Source organism: Ursus americanus, chromosome 20 (genome assembly GCF_024610735.1).
Source record: "Ursus americanus isolate L20-20 chromosome 20, mUrsAme1.1.p, whole genome shotgun sequence".
NCBI classification, from domain to species: Eukaryota; Metazoa; Chordata; class Mammalia; order Carnivora; family Ursidae; genus Ursus; species Ursus americanus.
This window is the reverse complement of record NC_142146.1, coordinates 38,172,031-38,195,453: the sequence shown is the minus strand read 5'-3', so window position 1 is coordinate 38,195,453 and position 23,423 is coordinate 38,172,031. Positions and strand designations below refer to the sequence as shown.

The 23,423-nt window shown below is 40.1% G+C and overlaps 1 protein-coding gene across 3 annotated transcripts in view; it reads left to right on the top strand.

Annotated features, from left to right (window-relative positions):
- Positions 1-257: 257 nt before the first annotated feature.
- The window catches only part of GK5 (glycerol kinase 5), a 78,678-nt gene continuing 55,512 nt past the window's right edge, over positions 258-23,423 (top strand). For all 3 annotated transcript variants that reach the window (XM_045791904.2, XM_045791903.2, XM_087870246.1), the window contains exons 1-4: positions 258-541; positions 8,876-8,969; positions 11,590-11,665; positions 22,964-23,057. In XM_045791904.2, the coding sequence (XP_045647860.1) occupies positions 395-541; positions 8,876-8,969; positions 11,590-11,665; positions 22,964-23,057 (411 nt within the window). In that variant the 5' untranslated portion in view covers positions 258-394. The remainder of the gene's footprint in view (positions 542-8,875; positions 8,970-11,589; positions 11,666-22,963; positions 23,058-23,423) is intronic.

The window sequence follows — 23,423 nt, the reverse complement described above, 5'->3', positions numbered from 1 at the left end:
CCCACCCAGTTTGGGGGGGGGGACTCTGTTTATTAATATATACTTTAGGATGCATTTCTAATTTATCTTCAGGTCACTTTATTTTTCTTAGTAGATATTCATAAATGTCACTATGACTAAAAGAAACACAGGCACCGCCTCTGGGAACTCGCTCACCTCCAAGCTCCCCACGCGGCCGCCAACTCCCAGCGCGCCGGGAAAGGATTTCTGCGCAGCCGTGACGTCACGGCGTCGGGGCGTGCCCCGCGACAGGGGCGGGGCCGCTGCCCGGATCTCGCGGAGGGGCGGGCCGGGGGCGGCGGCCCCGCGGGGCGCGCTCGGCTCCTGAGGTGCGGGCCTTTATAGACGCGCCCTCTCGGCAGGCGGTTGTTGCGGAGAGGCTTGCGGGCTCGGAATGTCGGGGGTGCGCGCGGTCCAGGAGCAGAGCACGGCGGGCGCGTCTCCCGCGGGCTTCGTGTTGGGGCTGGACGTGGGCAGCTCAGTGATCCGCTGCCACGTCTATGACCACGCGACGCGGATCTGCGGCTCCAGCGCGCAGAAGGTGACCGGGGAGCGGGCCGTGGGTCAGGGTCGCACAGAGCACCCGGGATCTAGTCGCGGGGAGGCGAGCGGGCGGGTCCGCGGCTTGCGGCCAGCATGCAGCCACCTGCAACACCAGCGGGCCCTCGGTCCTGATCGGCGGGCGGGGAGCGGCCAGATCAGTGAATTACCTCCCCCCGCAGGGCTGAAACATGCGCGCCTTTCTTGTCCCGGCTGAGGGCAGGAGGGGCCCGGTTTGTGACCAGGGTCCTTCGCTCGCTTCTAGCACCTCGGGATTCGCCTTTCCTGGGTGGGACTTCGGAGACTCCCAGGGCAGGGCAGAGCACGCCGCCCTTATCCAACCAGAAGGTGCTTTGTGACTTGCTAGGTTTTTCCCACTTCCTCGATAGACTTCCAACCGCGTCTTTATTTACATTTAAATTTTTCGGATCTTGATAGAATTTATTGTCCAGTCTTCAGTTGTTATCATTATTAACTGCTTCGCAGAGTGCTGGTTCCTCACCAGAGCGTAACTGATTTTCATGGATATGGGAGGAATTGGACAAGTTTTGAAGGCTGTATTGTCATTACCTTTCTCTTTTCCACTTTGAGCATTGATAAAAATACATTTTTCTGGTTTGAGAAACCTACCAAATCCTTACTTGTTATTAGTAAAGTAACCAAGAGATTCAAGCTCTTCTGTTCTTGTTTTAATGAAGTGTTGATTTCTGCGAGCGCACCAAAAATAATGTTGATTGAATATGGTGTTTTTACCCTTCTTTCCAGTATCAACATCTTTTTATGTTAGCAGTGTTAGGAGCCATTGGTTACCTAAACCATTACCAGCAGCACCGGACTCAACCGTTTGCTCAGTTCTCACCCTTTTTTCCAACCCCTTAAAAGTGTTTTTCAACCGTAGCAGTTGCCCAGGGGCAGATCTAGCCAAGTGACTGCTTTGAGAAAGGGGAGTTTCATTTCATTCTGGTTTCTGGACCAGAGCAGTGAGCTGGATGGAACTAAGCAGCTCTCTGGGCCCTTCTCTGGCTACCTGTGCAGAAACACTGCTCACCCACCCTGCACACACCATCCCTCCCCCAACCTGAAAGAACACTGTCCTTCAGCGACTGTGTGCGTCTTATCTTTTTATGAGTCGTTATCACAACACGATGATACTTTTCACACAGTCTTCCTCATAATTCTAGACACAAAGTACTTTTGTTTTAAGCAGTGATTTTTTTTTTAATTGAAATATTTGCAACCAAAGGGAGACATGGATTGTCAGAAAATACAAAGTTTCAGTTGCTGTGTAATTTGGGGCAAATGGTTAGTTTTTTGGAAATGAGGTAGGAATCTAAAAGATGAATCAAAATTGCTGTGAGTAGCGGACTAGAATGGTTTGCTCAGACTCTCAACCATGAAGTGTCTGGAAAGACGTATGAGTTAGTAAAAGTACAAAAAGTCCCTGCCCTCAAAGGATGAAACACTTAGATTAAGGAGTTTATAGCGATGGCTCTTCAACTGTGGTAAGAGTTCATAGCAGTGCTTCTTTTTTTTTAAGATTTTATTTATTTGTCAGAGAGAGCACAAGCACGGGGAACAGCAGGCAGAGCAGGCAGAGGGAGAAGCAGCCTCCCTGCTGAGCAAGGAGCCCGGCATGGGACTCCATGCCAGGACCCCAGGATCATGACCTGAGCCAAAGGCAGATGCTTAACGGACTGAGCCACCCAGGTGTCCCATATACAGTGCTTCTTAAAGTGTAGCTCCTGGGCACCTGGGGTAGAGATGAAGAAATTAAGGTTTAGAAACTTGTAGAGCAGTTTCTTAGAGTAGTTTGATGTCTGTTGATCTTAATAATGAAACGTTTGGGATTTTATTTTGTATGTGATTTTTTCCTAGAAAATTATTTTAATTGTGTCTTAAAAATTGTTGGTTCATAACAAATTAGAAATTAGAAAAGAGGGGCGCCTGGGTAGCGCAGTCGTTAAAGCGTCTGCCTTCAGCTCAGGGCGTGATCCCGGCGTTCCGGGATCGAGTCCCACATCGGGCTCCTCTGCTGGGAGCCTGCTTCTTCCTCTCTCACTCGCCTGCTGTGTTCCCTCTCTCGCTGGCTGTCTCTCTGTCACATAAATAAATAAAATCTTTAAAAAAAAAAAAAAAGAAATTAGCAAAGAACAATCGGAAATTGGTCATTGACTTCAGATAGGTGGAGTTCTTTGAGAAAAAGGCTCTTGTTGGCTTGCATTGCTACTTAGCACCTAGTTTATTACCTCATGGGTACAGAAGAAATCACTGACTTGCATTTAATCAAAGTATTAGGAATTTCGATTTGCTTCATGAGACGGGATTGGACACAGAACTTTTGTTTATTTTCTCAAGCGAAAATCACGCCTCTGCTAATATGATGATAAGGCTATATATAATAGAAACCCAAAACCTCTTAGTATAGGATTTGACTGATACTGCCATGTAAATAGCTTAGAAGAGAGACAGAGAAAGAAAAAGTGAAGAGATCATCCTTACAGATAAGAACATAATAGACTTTTAATTAAAATTGAAATCCCAAACATGAACCTTTATGTTAGGAAGCTAGTACTAGGCCTCTCAGGAGACCAGTTTTATTTCTTGTGGTATTCATATTTTAACAGCAGAGATACATTTTTAGGCTTTTTCTATAATTTGTGTATTTTATTAGATTTTTTATAATTCCTATTTTTAAAAAATCTTTGTATAGATTCTTAAATATTGGTGTCATATACTAGAATAGTATTCATATTTGAAAATCCACATGTCAGTATTTGATGTTTCTAGTTTTAAGGAGAAAGTTTATCATGTTCCCTATTGGAACGTCATGCTATATAAGAAACGATGAAGGATAATAACATCTTGGTTGGAAGAACAGGACAGAAAGACCAGTCCAAAGAAAACAGTATAATCTGTACTACTGTGTACCCTTCCAGACAGTCTTGAAAAATTCTGGTTATTTGTTGTCTTTTTGTTGTTGTTGTTCAGATTTTATTTATTTATTTGACAGAGAGAGACAGCCAGCGAGAGAGGGAACACAAGCAGGGGGAGTGGGAGAGGAAAAAGCAGGCTCCTAGTGGAGGAGCCTGATTTGGGGCTCGATCCCTGAACGCTGGGATCACGCCCTGAGCCGAAGGCAGACGCTTAACAACTGTGCCACCCAGGCGCCCCTATTGTCTTTTGTTTTGTTTGTAATCAGCAAAACAAATCACCTTCTTAGCTTTGGTTATCCTCTTGTCTAATATCGGTTTGGTCTTCCTTCCAGACAGGAGATTTCACTATCGTGACATGTCTGGGGATAGTGGGGGGAATGGGGGGACTGACCCTGGAGTGCCACCTTCAAGTCTAAAGGGTTGTAGTTTTGATGCAATGATATCCACATTGAGTTTTTTTGGGATGAGGAAGTGTTTATTGCAGTTGAGGCACTCATCTGTGGTCATGAAAGTCTTGCATAGAAAAAACAAATATTATTTATAGAAGGGGAATAGATTTTAAGTCTGTATCTGAGAACTCACCAGGGAGTAGTAGATTCTCTTTTCATGTCAGAGCTTGTCACCCTCATGCTCCCCCCCATAGTCGCTATTTCTCAGCATTCCTTTGCTTTCTTTATTTTGATCTTTTCTTACATGTTAGATCTTTGGTTGGTTTTCCGTTGTACCTATTTTCAATAACACTCAGTAGTCTTACCCTACTCAGCTGTATCTGGTATTTGCAAAAAAAGCACTCTCTGGTTCAGTCCCTTTGGAGAGTAAACCTTTTACCTTCTGCCTGGTTAGGGAGGGACAGTGATCTGTCTGGAGGACTGGATTGGGGATCGTTATAAAGACTTTGAACCAGTCTTGCGTTCAGCCCCATCTGGCATCCCAATCTTTGGAGATGCCTCTAACTTTCAGGGCTTTACGATAGAATCTCTGCCAGGGCTTGAGCAAAGACGTGGTGTCATCGGAGCAGGGAGTGAAGTATCAGGTTTCTCCTCTGTTTAGCCATGTGCCACCAACCAACTCACTGTTCACATTAAAAACATTTGTTAAAACCTGGTCTGACCCTGTTTGCTCTCTTAGCATTGTCTTTCTGCATAAACCTTTTTAATGTTCTTATTTTAATGGAATCTTGAGAGGACTTGAAGATAAGATATGTAGGTTTAAGCCATCTTGTTAAACTGAAGCCATGGCTTCTTTTTATTTTATGTTTTAAATTAACGTACAGTAAAATTGCCTTTTTGGTGAATAAGTTCTGTGATTTTTAGCCCATGTAGGAAAACTCCCTCGTGCTAGCCCTTTGTAGTGTTACTCTTCCCACACCTAACACTGATCAGTTTTCCATGTCCATAGTTTTGTCTTTTTGAGAATGTCCTGTAAGTGGAACGATACAGTCAGTAGCCTTTGCAGACTGGCTTTTTGCGGCATAATGCCTTTGAGATTTGTCCATATTATGTATATCAGTAGTTCATTCCTCTTTAGTAGTAATCCATTAGACGAATGTGCCACATTCATTCACCGTTTGAAGTACATTTGGGTTGTATCCATGTTTCCGGTGATTGTGACTAGGGCTGCTATAAACATTTGTGTACAGATTTTAATGTGAACCTAAGTTTCTTTTTCTCTAGAATAAATACCTAGGAGTGTTATTGTTCGGTCATATATAGTAAGTGAAGGTTTAGCGTAACAAAAAATTTCCACGGTTTTCTAGAGTGGCCGTAACATTTTGCATTCCTACCAGCAATGTATAAGAGTTCCATATGTTCTTCACTGACACTTGAAATTGTTAGTGTTTTTTATTTTATGCCTTCTAATAGATGTAGTGGTATCTCATGGTGGTTTTGATTTGCATATCCCTACTGTTTAATGATGGTGAATATTTCTCTGTGCATATTTGCTATATATATCTTCTTTGGTGAAGTACCTGTTCAAGTCTTGCTCATTTTTTAATTGGGTTGTTTGTTTTCTTACTGTTGAATTTTGAGATTTCACATATTCTGAATGTAAGTGCTGTGTTGGATGTGTGATTTACAGATATTTTAAATCAGTCTGTGCTTTGTCTTTTCATTTTCTTAACCGTGTCTTTTGCAGGGCAAATGTTTTTAATTTTGATGAAGTCCAATTTATCAATTTCTCTCTTTTATGAATGGTAATTTTGGTGTCATGTCTAAGAGCTCTTCACCTAATCCCACGTCGCAATGATTTTTTTCCCTATGTTTTCTTCTAAACATTTTACAGTTTTATGTCTTAAATTTAGATCTGTGATCAATATGCACTTGTCAAAAATGAATTAGCTACATTTGTGTCAGTCTGTTTCTGGACTCTGTTCCATTGATATCTATCTGTTTATTTTTTTTTAAAGATTTTATTTATTTATTTATTTTAGAGAGGGAGAGAGAGCACACAAGTAGGGGGAGGGAGAGGGACAAGCAGCCTGTTCGCTGAGCACTGAGCACTGAGCCCAATGCGGGGCTGGATCTCAGGACCCTGAGATCATGACCTAAGCCAAAATCAAGAGTTGGATGCTTAACTGACTGAGCCACCCAGGCTCCCCCTATTTTTCTATTTTTATGCTAGTCGCACACTGTTTTGATTAATGTAACATTATAGTAAGTCTTAAAATTGTGTAGTGTGATTCCTCCAGTTTATTCTTTGTCAACATTGTTTTGGTTATTTTAGTTCTTTTGCTTTTTCCTATAAATTTTAGAATCATGTCTTTATCTACAAAAAAATCCTACCGGGATTTTGATAGACAATTATAGATGGCATTTCTTTAGCACTTTAAAAATATTGAGCCACTTCCTCCTGGCCTCCATGGCTCTGATGAGAAATCTGCAGTCATACAGAATCAATGTCCTATATATGTAACATGTGTGGCTGTTTTCAAGATTTTTCCTTAGTTTTTGGTTTTCAGCATTTTAATTATGCTGGATCTCAATGTGTAATGCTTTAGACTTATCCTTTTAGGAGTCTTCTAAGTTTCTTGAATATATAGATTTTAAATCTTCCACTGAACTTGGAAAGTTTTTAGCACTATTACTTGCCTGAAGCAATTTTTTTTTTCACTGAACTCTTTTTTTTTTTCCTTCTTTGGGTACTGTGATGAAAAAAATACTAGACCTTTTGCTCCTTTCTCATAGATCACTGAGGCTTTATTCATTCTTTTTTTCCAGTATTTTTTCTTTCTGTTATTTAAGATAATTTCCATTGATCTATCTTTTGTTTACTGACTTTCTTCTGTTATCTTTATTCTACTATTGAGCCTATCCAGTATGTTCTTTAATTATTATATTTTTCTTTGTAAATTGATTTTTTCCAACTTTATTGAGGTATGATTGACAAATAAAAGTTGTGTATAGGTAAGGTGTACAGTGTGATGTTTCGGTACACATATACAGTGTGAAATGATTACCACCATTAAGCTAATTAACATACCCATTACCTCACATAGTTACTATTTGTGTGTGTGTGCGTGCACGCGCGCGTTGAGAACACTTGAGAACTGCTGTCTTAGCAAACTTCAAGTGTACAGTACATTATAATTAACTATAGTCACCATGCTGTGTGTTAGGACTCCAGAATTTATTCATCTTATAACTGAAAGTTTGTACCACTTGATCAGCATCTTTCCATTTCTCCCATTCTCCTAATTATTATATTTTTCAATTCTAAAAATTTTGTTTTTCTTTTTGTCTTATATTTCTTGGCTGAAACTTTTTATCTTGCCGTTTGTTTCAAAAGAATTTGCCCTTTCTTCTTGAACGTTTTTATAATTGCTGCTTGTGAAGCCTTGATCAGATATCTGTCATCTTGGCATTGGTATCTCTTATCTTTTCCTATGTGAGGTGAGATTTTTCTAGTTCTTCATATACCTTGTAATTTCAGATTATATCATGGACATTTTGACTATAGTGTTATAAGACTCTGAGTCTTGTGTAAATCCTATGATGAATGTAGATATTTTTCTTTTACCAGGCAATTAATGCAGTTGGGTTCAGGCTACAAATTCTACCAGTCTTCTGTGGACTTTGGTTTCAGTGTTTGTCATTTCCAGAATCTTGGCAGTTCTGTTTGGATCTACCCTGTGAATGTGCCACCTAGTAGCCAGTCTGACACCTGGGTAGGGGTCTGTCCCTTAGTTCTTAACATCTTTGCTATGCTGTTTAGATTACGTTCAGACATGTACAGCTTCGGGGTAAGCTTCGGGATTCATTCGTATGCGACTTTCCGCAACAGCTTTCCCAAGCTCCTCCCTCTCTGAGATCGTCCTGGTGTTTTTTGGTTCCCTGAGCTTCCCCTTTTCGCTCCTCTTGCCAGAAAGCTGGAACTTTCGTTACCCTTCTCTGCCGGCACTTCCTATGCCCACAGCTGGGGCTACACATGAGGAGCACAGAGAGAGAAAAAAACCACGGTGGTTTTGAGCCGCACCTCCTCTGGTTGGAGAGAAAGTTTTACCTCCTTCAGTATTTTAGGTATTTGCGATTACTGGTACAACCACTACTACAAGATAGCCTGGGTACAAAAGTATGGAGGCAAGCTGGGGGTGGGGGGAGAAATATGGGGGACTTCTCCCATTCTCTCTGAGTGTTAGCCAAAACATGAGAGTTTCTCATCCTGGTACCCGCTTCTGGTTTTGTGTACTGCCTTGAGTCTAGGCCAGGGAATATCAGAAAAAAACATGGGAAACTCACCACCAGTTAGCAGTACTCGAATTCTTTTTTTTTTTTAAAGATTTTATTTATTTATTTGACAGAGAGAAAGACAGCCAGCGAGAGAGGGAACACAAGCAGGGGGAGTGGGAGAGGAAGAAGCAGGCTCCCAGCAGAGGAGCCCGATGTGGGGCTCGATCCCAGAACCCCGGGACCACACCCTGAGCCGAAGGCAGACGCTTAATGACTGAGCCATCCAGGTGCCCCAGTACTCGAATTCTTATCCTGCTCCATCTACCTGCCATGGTAGACTTTTTAGAGTTTTTAGAGTTCACGTGCCTTCGGTCCATGTTTTATCTCGGCATTCAGTGGTAGAGACAGGGTGGAGTGTGCTTCCTCCAGCAGAGTCTGAATCAGAACTTGGTGCTTTATTTAATTTTTAAAAAATTTTTTTCTTAAAAAAATAGTACATCTTCATTATAGAAAACTTGGAAAGTAAAGATAAAATAAAGAAAGCTAAAATTTTCTCTAAACTCATGAACTAGAGAAAACTTTTTATTTCATAATTTTCATTTTAAGAATAAAAATGAATTAGGTAATAAATGAAATCATGTTGTTGATCATTTTAACCATTAAAAAAATTTTAAGACCCAGATGTTATTGACTTGATCTAATGTTGTTTTTACTAAATTTTCTTTTTCCGAATAGCTGGAAAGTCTTTATCCTCAAGCTGGCCGGGTTGAAATTGATCCCGATGTTCTCTGGCTTCAGTTTGTGACTGTAATAAAAGAATCTGTTAAAGGTAATTAGACTTGCAAAAATAAAAATAATTAAGTATATTTTGTTTGTAGTAAGAGTTTTCCTCACTCTGTTGAATTTTGTGGGTTTCCTAAGTTATAATTACACACATAGTATTTTAATGGGTAAAATTTCCCAGTATTTTTCAGCAGACATCTGTGGTTTATAGTTAACCACCTTGTCAAGGAAAAGTATCAGCAACTCTCTCTGTCCTCTCGTTGAAAGCTTTTTTCAGTACAGTATAAAGGTTCACTTTCCTTCTTCATTCCAGGTTGTGGCTAGCTAGTGCTCATTTGACTTCCTGTTGTGTACAAAATACTAGAGGGTTATAAACAAAATTATAACCCACAGTTCCTGCTCTCAGGAATTTACAGCTGTGTTACCTTTATTGCTTTTTAAAAAATATTTTATTTACTCATTCAAGAGAGAGAGAAAGAGAGAGAGGGAGGGAGCACAAACGGGGGAGGAGTAGAGGAAGAGGGAGAAGCAGGCTCCCTGCCGGGCTCCATGCTCGCAACCTGAGCCAAAGGCAGATGCTTAACCTACTGAGCCACCCAGGCGCCCCTAATTACCTTTATTGTTAAACAAGTTTTTGTTTTTGTCTTCATTTCTGTGTAGCCTCTTGATGCAAAGCACTGTCTTGGCCATAGCCCTGGTGGGAAATCTTAGCACTTTCTTTTTTTTTTTTTTTTTGTCAGAGAGAGAGTGTGCACAAGCAGGGGGAGCAGAGGCAGAAGGAGGGACAGGCTCCCCTCTGAGCAAGGAGCCCAGTGCGGGGACCTGATCTGAAGGCAGATGCTTAACCAACTGAGCCACCCAGACGCCTGAAATCTTAGCTCTTTAAGGACATTTTTTGTGCAACTTTCTTTAAGAATGTGGCAAAGATGACTTGTAAATGTGAATTCTAAAAGATCTTTTACTTCGTTTTTGTGGCTCAGTTGCTTCTCCTTCTTGCCTTTTTGGTTTGATATACTTCAAAACTTATTTTAAAAAGCTGCAAGAATAGTACATGGAACACCTGTATGCCTTTTCCCAAATTCAAACATGTTTAGCAGTGTTTCCTCTAACATTCTTTACAAACTCCTTTTTTTGACCCATTTAAGAGTTGGTTTGACATCATAACCTATTATCCCTAAATACTTCATCATTATCTCCAAAGGAAAGGAGAATTCTCCTATATAAACACACTGCACATATCACAGAGAAAATTTAACATTAGTACAATAATATTGTCTAATATTTAATCTTCAGTATTCCTCTCATCTCAGTTATTAATAGCTTTTTTCAATTAGAATCCATTCAAAGGTGAGGCATTGCATTTAGCAAACTGTCTATAGTTTCTTTTAATCTAGAGTATGTTATTCGTGGCATTGACAGTTTTCAGAAGTATAGACCAGTTTATTAGACGGTCCTGAATTTTGCGTTTGTCTGGATTCATTTCCCCATGATTAGATTCGGGTTAAATATTTTTGAGGGGTGTACTGTGTAGGAGTGATGTGTCTTCCTCAGTTCTCAAATAAATTTGTCCCTAATTTTCCTAGTGGGATAAATTGCTCTTCTAAAAGAATACCACAAAAAATACTTGGGTAGCTATATTTTAAGAACTATGAACCAGAAAGACCATGGTTTTTTTTTCTTTTAAAGATTTTGTTTATTTATTTGACAGAGAGAGAGAGAGAGAGATAGCGAGGACCCTGGGATCATGACCTGAACCAAAGGCAGATGCTTAACCAACTGAGCCACCCAGGCGCCCCAGAAAGACCATGTTTTTATTTGCATCTTTGCATCTGTTTGTAGGAAAATAAGATCTAAGCTTTAGTAATTATACTATTTTCCCTGGGAATTTTCCCTTATTGCATCAACCAGCTTCTATTATGGTGTGGTGACCTTAAAAATAAATTGTTATACCGGCAACGGGGGATTTATTCAGAAATAGCAATTTGGGACAAGCAAGCTATGGCAAAAACCATAGGCTAGTCCAGCAAACAAAGGAAAAGAATGTTATTTTGTGGAAAAGGAGCAAGAGGTTGGGAAGGATTGTTTTGAACTACAGTCCCTTGGAGAAAAGCAAGAATTCGAGGTAATGATGGTTTTTCATTGGCTGGGGCAGTAGATTTATTATAGGAGATGCGATGTACATCTTTTCCTGTTACGAACTATAATTGCCAATTCTTTCCTGCAGAGGATTCTACTCTTGGGGTCTGTAATTGATAGGTCTTCCTGTAATTGACCCAGTGGTATGGCCCTGACTGCATTTTAGAGAGGTTGCCCTTTATTAATTTTCATAGGTTGATCATTGCTTGAATTAGGATCATTCTTTTAGTATTATCAAGAAGAAAATACAATCCGACTTACTTTGAATAGTGTTTGCTTTTTTCTTAACATTTAAAGCAAAAAGCCCATTCTGTTATTATTAGAATATGACCTTTTTCTCTTTAAGTAAAAAATTACTACAAAATCATCTTAGTAATGCTTCCTTTATTAGCTCCAGTTATGTTACTAAATGCTAAACCCAGATGTTTTTCTTAAAGATTATATTGAATGATTTATTTCCCATACTATAATATTGTAAAGAAAACCTTCACTGGCTTTTAAACATGTGTTTTACCTATCTTTATTTTTAGCTGCAGGAATAGAGATGAATCAAGTTGTTGGTCTTGGCATTTCAACACAGAGAGCAACTTTTATTACGTGGAACAAGTAAGTGCATTGTGTGATAAGCATTGTGTCGCTGGGTTCAGACCGCAGTGAATACATTGCTACATTGCCGTGAAACCTTTTTGAAGAGTTTTAAATTGGTGAATTAATGGAAGTTTTACTTGGTTAAGAGGGATGAAAGTGGGCCTACTTTCTGGCATTTTAAAATACGTTCCTTGCATATTATCTAGGCTTGACTTACATAAAATGATAACAGTAAAAAGTATTGTTGCTGTCATTAAAATTCTCCATTCCTTTCTTTTGACATGAGTTAGTTTTTCAAATAAGCATGGATTGAAATCTTAAAAATTAGCTTATATTGAAAAAGATTCAGGAGAGCCTAAAAAGTTTCATGAACACAATTCTATAATTATGATTTATATTTTCAGTCTACTCCAAATTTAGTAAGTGCCTACAGCGTATGAGGTATGTGTAGAATAAACACAATTATAATATAATGGCTACCATATAGTGAATATCTATGATATTTCAGGTTCTGTTATCCTAACAAACAAACTTGTTATTCAGGTATTATGTCTTTTTTACAGAGAAAGAGACCAGGGCTAAGTGAAATAAGTAAGTGGTTCAAGGCCACTCAGTTAATAAATAGACCCAAGATTCCAAATTATCTTTTTTGACCCCAAACATGCTCTTTCCACTACACCCATATTGTCTTCAACATGAGTTTCTTTAAACTTTTCTTTAAGATTTTATTTATTTATTTGAAAGAGAGAGAGAGAGAGTGAGACAGAGCACGAGAATGGGGTGAGGGACAGAGGGAGAAGCAAACTCCCCGCTGAGCAGGGTAGTCCAATGTGGGGCTTGATCCTGGCACTCCAGGATCATGCATGACCTGAGCTGAAGGCAGACACTTGAGCACTGAACCAGCCAGGCACCCAACATGAGTTTCTTTAAAAACAATAACAACCACAAAACTGTATATTTGTTTCTTTGTTACAAAGCCCTAGGCTCTGAAGGGCATCTTGAGCATGGGGCAGTGGGGGAGAAAAGTAGCAGATATACGCAGTAGGGATAAGTGTAAAAAACATAATCGGGTGAATTCACAAGGTCTTGGCCTTTATTTCAGTATTAGATAAGAGGAAGAAGTTTAACTTTACCAATATTTCTGGCCTTGATGTTTGGGGGGATATGATTGAAATTATAGAGAACATTAGAGGAGAAGTGAGTTAGGTGGTGATGAGGGTGGGTAGAAGGGAATATGGTCAAGTACTTGGTTTGGGACATGTGAATGTGGAGATACCCCAGAGGTGGTTAGAACGTTTGTCTGGTTTAACTAAGGCATGGCTCATTTCCTCTAGAAAGGTGCTCTTTGTTTCAAGGTGTGATGTATCTCACATGGTTGCCTGCATCTACAGCCCCCCTGTGCCTTCCCCAAACTTCCCTCCCAGTGTGTTGGGCACAGCAAGTCTTAAATAGATGATACATTTGTCAGATGAAAGAATTAATGAACTAAAGTCATCTGTGTAGATCAGGGTTTCTGAATAGTGGCACCGTTGACATTTTGGGCCAGATGACTCCTTGTTGGGGGCTGTCCTGGGCATTGTAGGGTGTTTGCAGCATCCCTGGCCTCTGCCCACCAGATACCAGTACACTCCACTCCCCCAGTTCTGACAACCAAAAACATCTCCAGACGTTGCCCAGTGTCCCCTGGGGGGCAGAATCATTCCCAGTTGAGAATTATTGACAGAGTCTGGAAAAATGGGTGTTCTCTGATAGGGATTATATAGATAGAAGAAAAGAAGACTGAAGATTTGGACAATGAATATTCACCCCTCCCTCCAACTTAAACGGGGTCAGAAAGCAAAAAGCTGGCATGATGGGACGAACACGAAATCTGGGAAGTAGGTGGTATGGAAGTAGGGGCAAGGGAGTGTTCCTAGGGAAATAACTGACGGGAAGTGTCGTGTTTTATTGGATTTGGAGATTAGGTCATTGGCCATAGAGATTGTTTTCATCAAAACCTAGATACCAGGTCATTCATGACAGGAAGGTCAAAATGTTAGGAAGCAAAAGTTTTATGTGGCAGTAGGACCATATCTTACTTTTGGGAGAAATAGAAGAGTCAGATTCTAAGACTGTTCACTTACTGGTGGTGGCGTCCCTGCGGAAGGGTTAAGAGTTCTTCCTAAGACAATTAATTGTGAGTTTTTCCTTGGCTGTCCTTTTTTGAGATGTTTGCATTCTTTCACGAGTTTTGAGAACTTTGCTTGTAGGAACTGAAATACTAGATATTTTCCCCCAAACACCCACACATGGCTTTGTGCTTCTTTTTACCTTAAAATAATGGAGTCTTAAAATAAAGCCCCCGAGGCCTGGTGAGCCACTGTAGCACATAATGGTGGCAGATCTACGGGCTCCACAACAAAGAGCTGAGGTACGGCGCAGAAGTGGCCACGGCTCTGAGCCAGCAGGAAGTACTTCTTGCTCATTTTCTAGAGAAAGACTGACACACAGGACCCTGGCACCGTGTACCGTGCATTCCAGTCCCGGCCAGCACCTCCTCTCCCCCGCTCACTGTTTTCTTCTGCAGTCACGGCCGTAGTCCTGTCCTCTTCACCAGACAAACATTATTTCCTGGTTGTTGCTGTTAGGAAGTCTAAAACTTTGGACTTTGTTTTTGTTTTTTTTTTCTCTTTCCCCCTCCTTTAGATGCTAGGAAACTTGGTCCTCGTTTTTTTCTTCATATTCTTCGGGTTAAAAAATTTTTTTCAATATATGTAATCAGTGGTGTGTTTAGCCTGCATCTTAAAATAAAATGATTTCTCCTCCATTTTGGTTGTTTAAATTCCTTTTGTTCTGAAGTATCTGAGCTGTTTTGTTTCTTCAATCTCTGTGTCTCTCAGGGAGGCTTCTGCCAGCTAACCTCAGATCAGGGTGTGTGCCAATTAGTAGCATAAACTATGAGTCATGCAAGCAAACTGCGATTCACTCAGTAACTGTTCGAGGACTTACAGGGAGTAAGGCACTGTGCTGGCTGCAGAGCAGAATGTGAAAATGAGTAAGAACACCAGCCCTCAAGGAGTTTACAGTCTCAATACAAGTATACAAGTGAGTCTGTGTTCCCACAGCACCAAATATATCTTTTATTGTAGTATCTGATACTTGTGTTAATGGTTCTTACCAATTACTTATGACACAAATATATTAAGAGCCTCAGAATGGCAGAATGTGTTAGAGAAGTTTAAGGCAACTCATTTATGATATTGCTAATGATGTTTTTCCTCCATTTCTCCTTTTATTGTTGACAGAGGTAAAACAAACCCAAATCACTGCTAAATGAATATTGGAATATATGCCACTTCTTGAGATCATTATTCTAGATTGTCCTCTACCATGTTTTGAATTAATGATGTCACTTTCCTCTTGAGATCTTCTCCCCGTCCCTGTTCTTCAGCTGTTCTAGCATCTAACACATCATGCTTCATCCTGTTTGAGAACCTTTGAACATGTAATATATTTTGTCAGGACGGTTCCGCCTCCTTGTTTGTTCCTACTGATCCTTCAGAGCTCAATTCTACTGTCATTTCTCAAAGAAGGCTTTCCTGACCCTTGCACTGGGCAAGGTCTCTCTGTTAAGTATACTCATGGCAGTCTGTATTTCTCCTTCAGAAGACTTATTCCTGTAGTAAGTAAGCAACTGAGTAATTGAGTATTTCTTTGGTTTCCCTGGTAGAGAATATATTCATAGGGGCAAAGATGCCATATCCCTCTCTTCATAGCTATGTCCCCAGCTCCTGGCACAAATTGCTGTGTAAGCGTTTGATGAATCAGTGATTAAAAATCAGATTTAAGTGTCAGTAGATGCTATTGTGTGTAGAATGGCATCAGAGAATCATATATGCATAGATTTCATTTCTACCAAACACAGTCTGATAGTCCTCATTAGTAGCAGCATTCATTTATCAAATATTTTCTTTGGTGTCTGGGTAAGGGGGTGAGAATCTGAAAGCAAATAGACTATGTCTTCAGGAGGCTCCCAGTCCAGTGGGAGATGCAGATGTGAACTTAGATAGTTAGGGTGCAGGCTGATAGACATCTGCCCAGTAGAACTGCTGTGTACCTGGTAATGAAGGAGCTGAAGGGGGGCACTGAATAGCTTAGAAGGCGGAATGAGGGAGGGTTTTACAGAGTCACTTGAGCCAGGCCTTGTAGGATGAGTAGTTTTCTAAGTGGAAAGAGCAAATCACTGGCAAAAACAGTAGGTGCAAGAGCATGGTATGTCTGAAGGATCAGCAGTACTGTGGAATTCAAGGGATAAAATAGGGAAGGCACCACCCCCAAGTGTTCTGACTCCTTCCTGACACTGACCTCTCTCACACTCCCCTCCTTCTGTTTTGTGCTCCAGCCACACTGGCCTGCTCTTTGTTTCTTGAACACTCCCCACGGGTTCCTACTTTTTTTACGAGCAGCTTTGCACCTGTTGCTCCCTCTATCTGGAGCTCTCTTACCTGAGAAGTTACCTCTTTCTCACCATTCAGACCTCACTGCAGAGATCATTTCTCCTAGGAGACCTTCCCTGACCATTTTATTTGCCCATCCCTTTACCATTTTATTTTCTTCATATCACTTATTACCCACAATTCGTATTTACGTGTTTGCATATTTATTTATTACGTTTCTCTCATCGGAGTAAGAAGTCCCATGTTGGGATTTTCGTCTGCCCTATTCTCACTGGATCCTTCACACTTAGAACAGTACCTGGCACATAGTAGGCACTCAAATCTTTGAGTGATTGAGATGTACCTGGAGAGGAAGGCAAGGTCCCAGGCCAGGAAAAGCCATTTGTTGTAGGAAGGATAAGGAGTTTGTCTCTTACAAGAAGTGGGAAACTATCAAAAGCTGTTAAGGAGAAGAGTAATGTGACCAAATTTACATTTTAGAAAGAATATTCTTGAATCAGGTCAGTCTGTATTTCTCCTTCAGAGGACTTATTCCTGTAGTAAGTAAGCAACTGAGTAGATTTAAGGGGAATGAGACTAAGTCTGAGAAGTCTTTTTGAAGGCTGTTGTTTATTCAGGTCTCTGCTCTCATCTGAAAACATTCCCCACTCCCACTTCACTCTATTGCTTTACCATGCCAGTGTTTCATAGCATGATCCTTATGTGAAATGACAGTTTTAATTAATTATTCATTTGCCCCCTCCCATTAAAGTATAAACTCGAGGGATGTTATGGAATCCCTTTGTGGATTTAGGATTACCCCCTCCCCCACCGCCTTCTTCCTAGTTTTTGGCTAGAGCAACTAAAAGATACCATTAACTCAGCTGTGGCGCATTGAGGAAGAGGGGAGGCGGGCTTGGGGTGGACGTGTTGCATTTGAGATGGCATGGAGCAAACTTAGGGGATCTGTGGAAGGTGGCTGTTTGTGAGGGGATGGAACTTAAGTGAGAGGCTGGCCCTAGAGATATAGTTGGGTGAGTAGTCCTGTGGTGACTGCATTCATGGGTGTGGATCAGATTTGTTTTTAGAGAGAGCAGCTAGTTAAATAGAGAAGGGGGCCGAGGATGCACCCCTCAGCAGATACCAGCATTTAAATGGCAGTCTAAGGAAGAAAAATCTGCCAAGGAAACATACACTTAGAGAGGTAGGTGGAGAAACAGCACAATGATATCATGGAAGCTTAGGAAAGTGGCAGTTTTAGGTAGGAAATGATTGTTAGGAGTCAATATTGCAGAAAGGTCAAGTCAAATTGAAAAGAAGCTTATAAATCTGGAAATTAGGAAAACAGTGGTACCATAGTGAATGTAATTTTCATGAATGATTAGAAATCTAAGTTGCATTTGAATTGTGTTCAGTTGAGGTAATGGGAGGTGATGAGGAAATGTTGAAGGAACTTAGTTAGGTGCAGGGGACATCCTGGGTCAGGAGAGATGTTTTTTGGTTCTGTTTCAAAAAATTGGAAGATTTAAGCATGTGTGGAACAGAGAGTTGATGGAATATTGATGAAATGAAGTGATGGAAGAGTCAGGAAGGAATGGGTATAGAGAGTACAGGTGGAGCTGCCAGCCTGAGACATGAGACGGAAGGCTTTTCCTTTGAACCAAAAGAGAAGTGGAAGAAGTGGGGAATTGAGGAAAGTCATTCCTGTGTTCTTACTTCCTTTGAGAAACAGGTGGCCGTGCTGGCCTAGGGCTTAAGAAATCTGGTGAAAATGAAGATGTACCATTTATGGGGCATGGGAAGGAAACTGGTGAGGGACAAGAGAAAGAACTTTATCGTTTTAAGTGACTCTGAGAATATAGGCAATTTTGTATTCCATAGATATGGATTGGTATCAGTTCACAAAGTTCTGGCATTGAAAGTAGACACAGAAGAAAGCTGGAATGAGCCCAGGTTAGGTGTTGGAAAGGTAGATAGTTAACTTGAAAGATAAGGGGTAAAGAGTGACATTGTGCAGAATAATGGAGAAGGAATCTTAGGGTTGGTCAAAGCAAGCATTGAGTTGCAAAGAGAGATTATAGTAAACTGTTTTGGAACTCTAGAACCCAGTCAGGCCTTATAAAAACTAGGGGATGCTGAATGAAGAGAGAGGCTACTATTCTCAGGTAAGAGTGTGTGCAAACCGGCCATCATCCTTTACTCTTCCGCCCTGCTCCAGGTGTGGGGAAAGCAGCTCACATTCCTGGAGTGAGTGGCTGGTGCCAGGGCAGGCAGCGGGGATTCCATTGTCCTACAAAAATTTGAGTGTGTATGCTTTGGTGGATTTGATCATGCCCTATAGGACTGCACAGATGCGTACCTAAGCTCCATGCTTAAGCCGTGTCTACTGGAAGATTTAAAGGGCCAACACTTTTTGGGGTTTTTTTGGAGCCAGACATTTAAGAAAATCTTTGTCAGGTCACTAGCTGATCACAGAGGTAACAGAAGTTGTAAAAAGTTCAGTGATCACACACAACAAGGAATATACACTTTGCAAAAATAGTTTGGCAAAGTCACAGCTGGCAACTCCAACTCTCAACAAAGAAAAATCGGCAATCCCTGATAGTGGGAAAATCAGATTTCTAGAGTTATCACATTTATTTTCAAAGGCATAAATTTTAAACATCTCACTGACTGAAGAAATTAGTCACAGTTTAAGGAACATTCGATGAATTAATCTGTTAAAAACTAAAATTATACATTAAGATATAAAATTGCACATATAAATAGTATTATTTAAAACTACACAATTCAGGAGTCATGACATTATAACCACTTTCAACTCCTAATTACTCTGTCTTTCCTGTAAACAGCACCTCTCAGTTCTCAGCCTTTCGATTTACTAAAGCATGGTGCATTTTTATTTTTATTTTTACTTTTTATTTTTTTGAAAGATTTTATTTACTTATTTGAGAGAGAGAGATAGCAAGAGAGAACACAAGAAGGGGGGAGAGGAAGAAGCAGGCTCCCTGCCTATCAGGAAGCCTGACGTGGAGCTCGATCCTAGAACCCTGGGATGATGAGTTAGGCCGAGGCAGATGCTTAACCAACTGAACCACCCAGGTACCCCAAGGTGCATTTTTATATATTAAACTAATAAAAAGAAAAATCAGTCTGGGTGAGATTATGGCTGAAGTGTTTCACTCATGTAGTACTGTCTTATTTTATATTTGTTTTCATATAAAATTAATGTCTCCAAATAGTTATCAAGTATGTCCAATACTCCAGACACTCTCCAAAGCGCCATGTGGTACAGGCACCCTAGCTGAGAAGGCATTAAAAGTATTACAATAGACAATATGCAGTATTGGTTATTACATCAAATATTGCAGGTTTGGCCACATAAGAGGAGCTAGAAAATTGTCTTACCTTTTGACTCAGTATTCTTACACTTAGGAGTAAGGGATATTGGGGAAAAATAACCCAACAGAAGCAACAGCAGCACCTCAAAATTTGACCTTTGTCACTGCAGATGTAATTAGTTAGATTAGGATGAGGTCATAATGCAATAAGGTGGATCTGTAATTCAGTATGATTAGTGTCCTCATACAAAGATGGCCACGTGAAGACAGACACACAGAGAATGCTCTGGAGGAGGAAGGTCGGAGTGATGCATCTATGAGCCAAGGAATGCCAAAGATTGCTGCAGACCACCAGAAGTTTAAGATGAAGCAAAGAAGGATTCCCTTACCGGTTTCAGAGGGAGTTAGCCCTGGCAACACCATGATTTTGGACGTCTAGCCTCCAGAACTATGAGACGATAAATTGTTACTGTCTTAAGCCACACAGTCTGTGGTGCTTTGTTATGTTAGCCCAAGGAAACAGACACAATGGTCAATTGATTTTTGACAAGGTTGCCAAGACCAGGCAATGCAGAAAGAACCATCTTTTCAACACATGATGCTGAGAAAACTGGGTGTCCATATGCAAAAGTATGAATGTAGACCCTTACCTACACCATATACAAAAATTAACTTAAAAAATGAATTGAAGACTAAACTTAAAAGATAAAACTACAAGGGGCGCCTGGGTGGCACAGCGGTTAAGCGTCTGCCTTCGGCTTAGGGCGTGATTTGGGCATTATGGGATCGAGCCCCACATCAGGCTCTTCCGCTATGAGCCTGCTTCTTCCTCTCCCATTCCCCCTGCTTGTGTTCCCTCTCTCGCTGGCTGTCTCTGTCTCTGTCGAATAAATAAATAAAATCTTTAAAAAAAAAAAAAAGATAAAACTACAAAACTCTTAGAAGAAAGCATGGAGGAAAATTTTCATGGTTATGGATATAGGATTGATTTCTTAAATGGCACCAAAAGCACGGCTAACAAAACAAATCAAAAATAGGTAAATTGGGCTTCATCAATATCAAAAACTTATATGCATCAGAAAACACTGTTAAAGATATTTTCATATTTTTGATGACTAATTTTTCTTTAATTTTCTTAACTATTGGAATTCCCCAAAGTATAAAAATTGCCCTAAATTTAATCATAAATAACAAGAAATAAAGCCATGTTGAAATAATTTGACAGAGTGTGCAATTTGCATTTTAAAAATGTATCTGGAAAAACTTATTAATATCTTAAATGTGCAGTAAAATTTCTGGAAACTACAGCATGTAATATGGAAGGTGTGTATCTTGGTGGGCATCTTGGTGTATTTGGTTTGTAATTTCATCTATAGGAAAATAGGAAAATCACTTCTGATTTGTACTAATGATAATGGTGACGGATCACTGAAGGAAAAAGAAGTAACATGTTCGTGATGTAGTGAATGCTGTGATTCTCATTAACAGAGGCGAAAAATGGGGGCGGGAGGACACTATTAAGAGAGTGAAAAGAAAACTCACAGAATGGTAGAAAATATTTATTTGCAAGTCATGTATTTGATAAAGAATTAATATATAGAATATATATAGTCAAGCAGAGAAAGACAATTATCGTATGTTTTCACTCATTTATGGAACATAAGAAATAACAGGGAGATCAGTAGGAGAAGGAAGGGAAGAATGAAGGGGGGCAAACAGAAGGGGGAATGAACCATGAGAGACTATGGACTCTGGGAAACAAAACTGAGAGCTTCAGAGGGGAGGGGGGGGTGGGGGATTGGGATAGGCCGGTGGTGGGTGTTAAGGAGGGCACATATTGCATGGAACACTGGGTGTTATACGCAAACAATGAATCTTGGAACATTGCATCAAAAACTAATGATGTACTGCATGGTGACTAACATAACATTATAAAAATTTTTTTTAAAAAAGAATTAGTATTTAGAATAATAAAGACCAACAGCAAAAAATAAAGCTCAACAGCAAAAAACCAAATAACCCAACTCATAAATGGACAGAGGACTCAAATAATATACAAATAGTCAATAAGCACGTGGAAAGATGTACAATATCATCAGCCATTGGGGAAACACATATCAAAACCACAATGAGGTATCACTTCACACCCACCGGGACGACTATAATTAAAAAAATAGAAAAGACAGGTATTTGGTGAGGATGTGGAAACACTGGAACTCTTATATGCTGGTGGTGGGGATATAAAACGGTGCAGCCACTGTGGGGAAAAAGTATGGCAGTTCTTCAAAAAGTAGGCTTACCACATGACCCAGCAATTCTGAGCCTAGGCGTATGCCCAAAGGGGTTGGAAACAGGGACTCAAACAGGTATAGCAGTGTTCATAGCAGCATTATTCACAGTGGCAAGAAGCTGGAAACAACCCAAATGTTTAGAAATAATGGCGATGGTAACATAGAACATTGTGAACTGTACTTAATGCCACTGAAGTATGCACTTAAACATGCTTAAAATGGCAAATTTCATGTTATGTATATTTCACCACAATTTTTAGAAAAGAGAGAGAGTCAAGGGGTCGGAATTGTGATAGGTCACAGCATGCAGGAAAGGAGGGAAGCCTGGGAGAGGTTGGTAGGAAGAAAAGGGAATGTTTGAGGGGTTAAAGGTGCAGTGAGGTTGAAGGGAAGGCATTTAGAGAGTAAGATTGAGAGAACTGGAATAATAGCAAGAGGTGTCGACTAATTATTGGAATGTTAGAATTTCAGAAGTAGAATGTTTCCAGGTTAATAAAGTTGAGGACATGCCCTTGAGTATGGACTGTTTAAGAAGTAGAGGAAGCGACAGTCTAGGAAATTGAACGTGGTCAACCCACACAGGAGGGCACCTGGAAATAGAGTTCTACTCTACTCTATCTACTCAGACTCAAGTCTGAGTTGGATGTTGAAGATTAGTAGATGTCAGTGGTTGAATTTGCAGGAGCCAAAAAGGGAAATGGTTTATTTCTACTATATTTCTTAGTTCTATACTTATATTGCAGTGTCGACCCAGACGTTGTTAAAGTTCTTTTTATTGGACACATTTTGATAAGCCCGGTAGGTTGCCAGTGGCTAAGCCAGTCATACAGTTGAGAGATGTAGAAATAGGTTTAGGCAATATTTCAGCTCTTCTGTAGGTACAGAGGTTTTGATCTGGTTATGTGTATCAGGTGCAATGACGGGGGAAAGCATTGGCTTCTTGCTTTTTAAGGTGTATAAGCAAGTCTTTAAAGGCCTTTTCATTAATTTTTTTTTGTTTTAGAAGTGTGCACATTGTACTGCTTCAAAAAGAATATCTTTTCCGTTAGAATTTGGCCTAGAATTTCATACAGTGTATCATAGTATAATTGTTAGAAAATGTGTTTGATTTATAAGATAAAAAAGTCATTCAGCAAGCCCCATCTAATTAAATCATACTTTGAGAATCCAGTATGGCCTCTAATTTTGTTTTCTCTTATGGCGGATCTTTTATTTAATATAGCCTCTGATTTATACTGAGTCTCAAAATACCGTTTTTATCATTCTTAGGAAAACAGGAAATCATTTTCACAACTTCATTAGTTGGCAAGACCTAAGAGCTGTTGAACTTGTAAAATCTTGGAATAATTCTCTCACAATGAAGGTAATCATTTTCTTATCTTCTGTGATTTGGCTGTTACTGTTTTCCGTGTCAATGTCCCTTAACTGTAGGCTTAAGTGTATAATCTCCTACCTGTACTGTTTTAGGACATTGAGAAGAGAATGCACATACACACACTCCTTACATCAGGAAACTTCGTAATAGTCACCCAAAAGCGTATGTGGTAGACTAGAGTACTAACTACACTGCAGGAAACCCTGAGGAGGTTTAGGATGGCCCAGATGTTCTTACATGAATGAGAATTCATGTTGCCGTTCTTGGAGAAATGGACAGAATGCCGACTATGTCCAGAAAAAATAGAGGAATGTCCACATTTCATCCTCTTTTGTTACAAAAGTGGAGAATGGA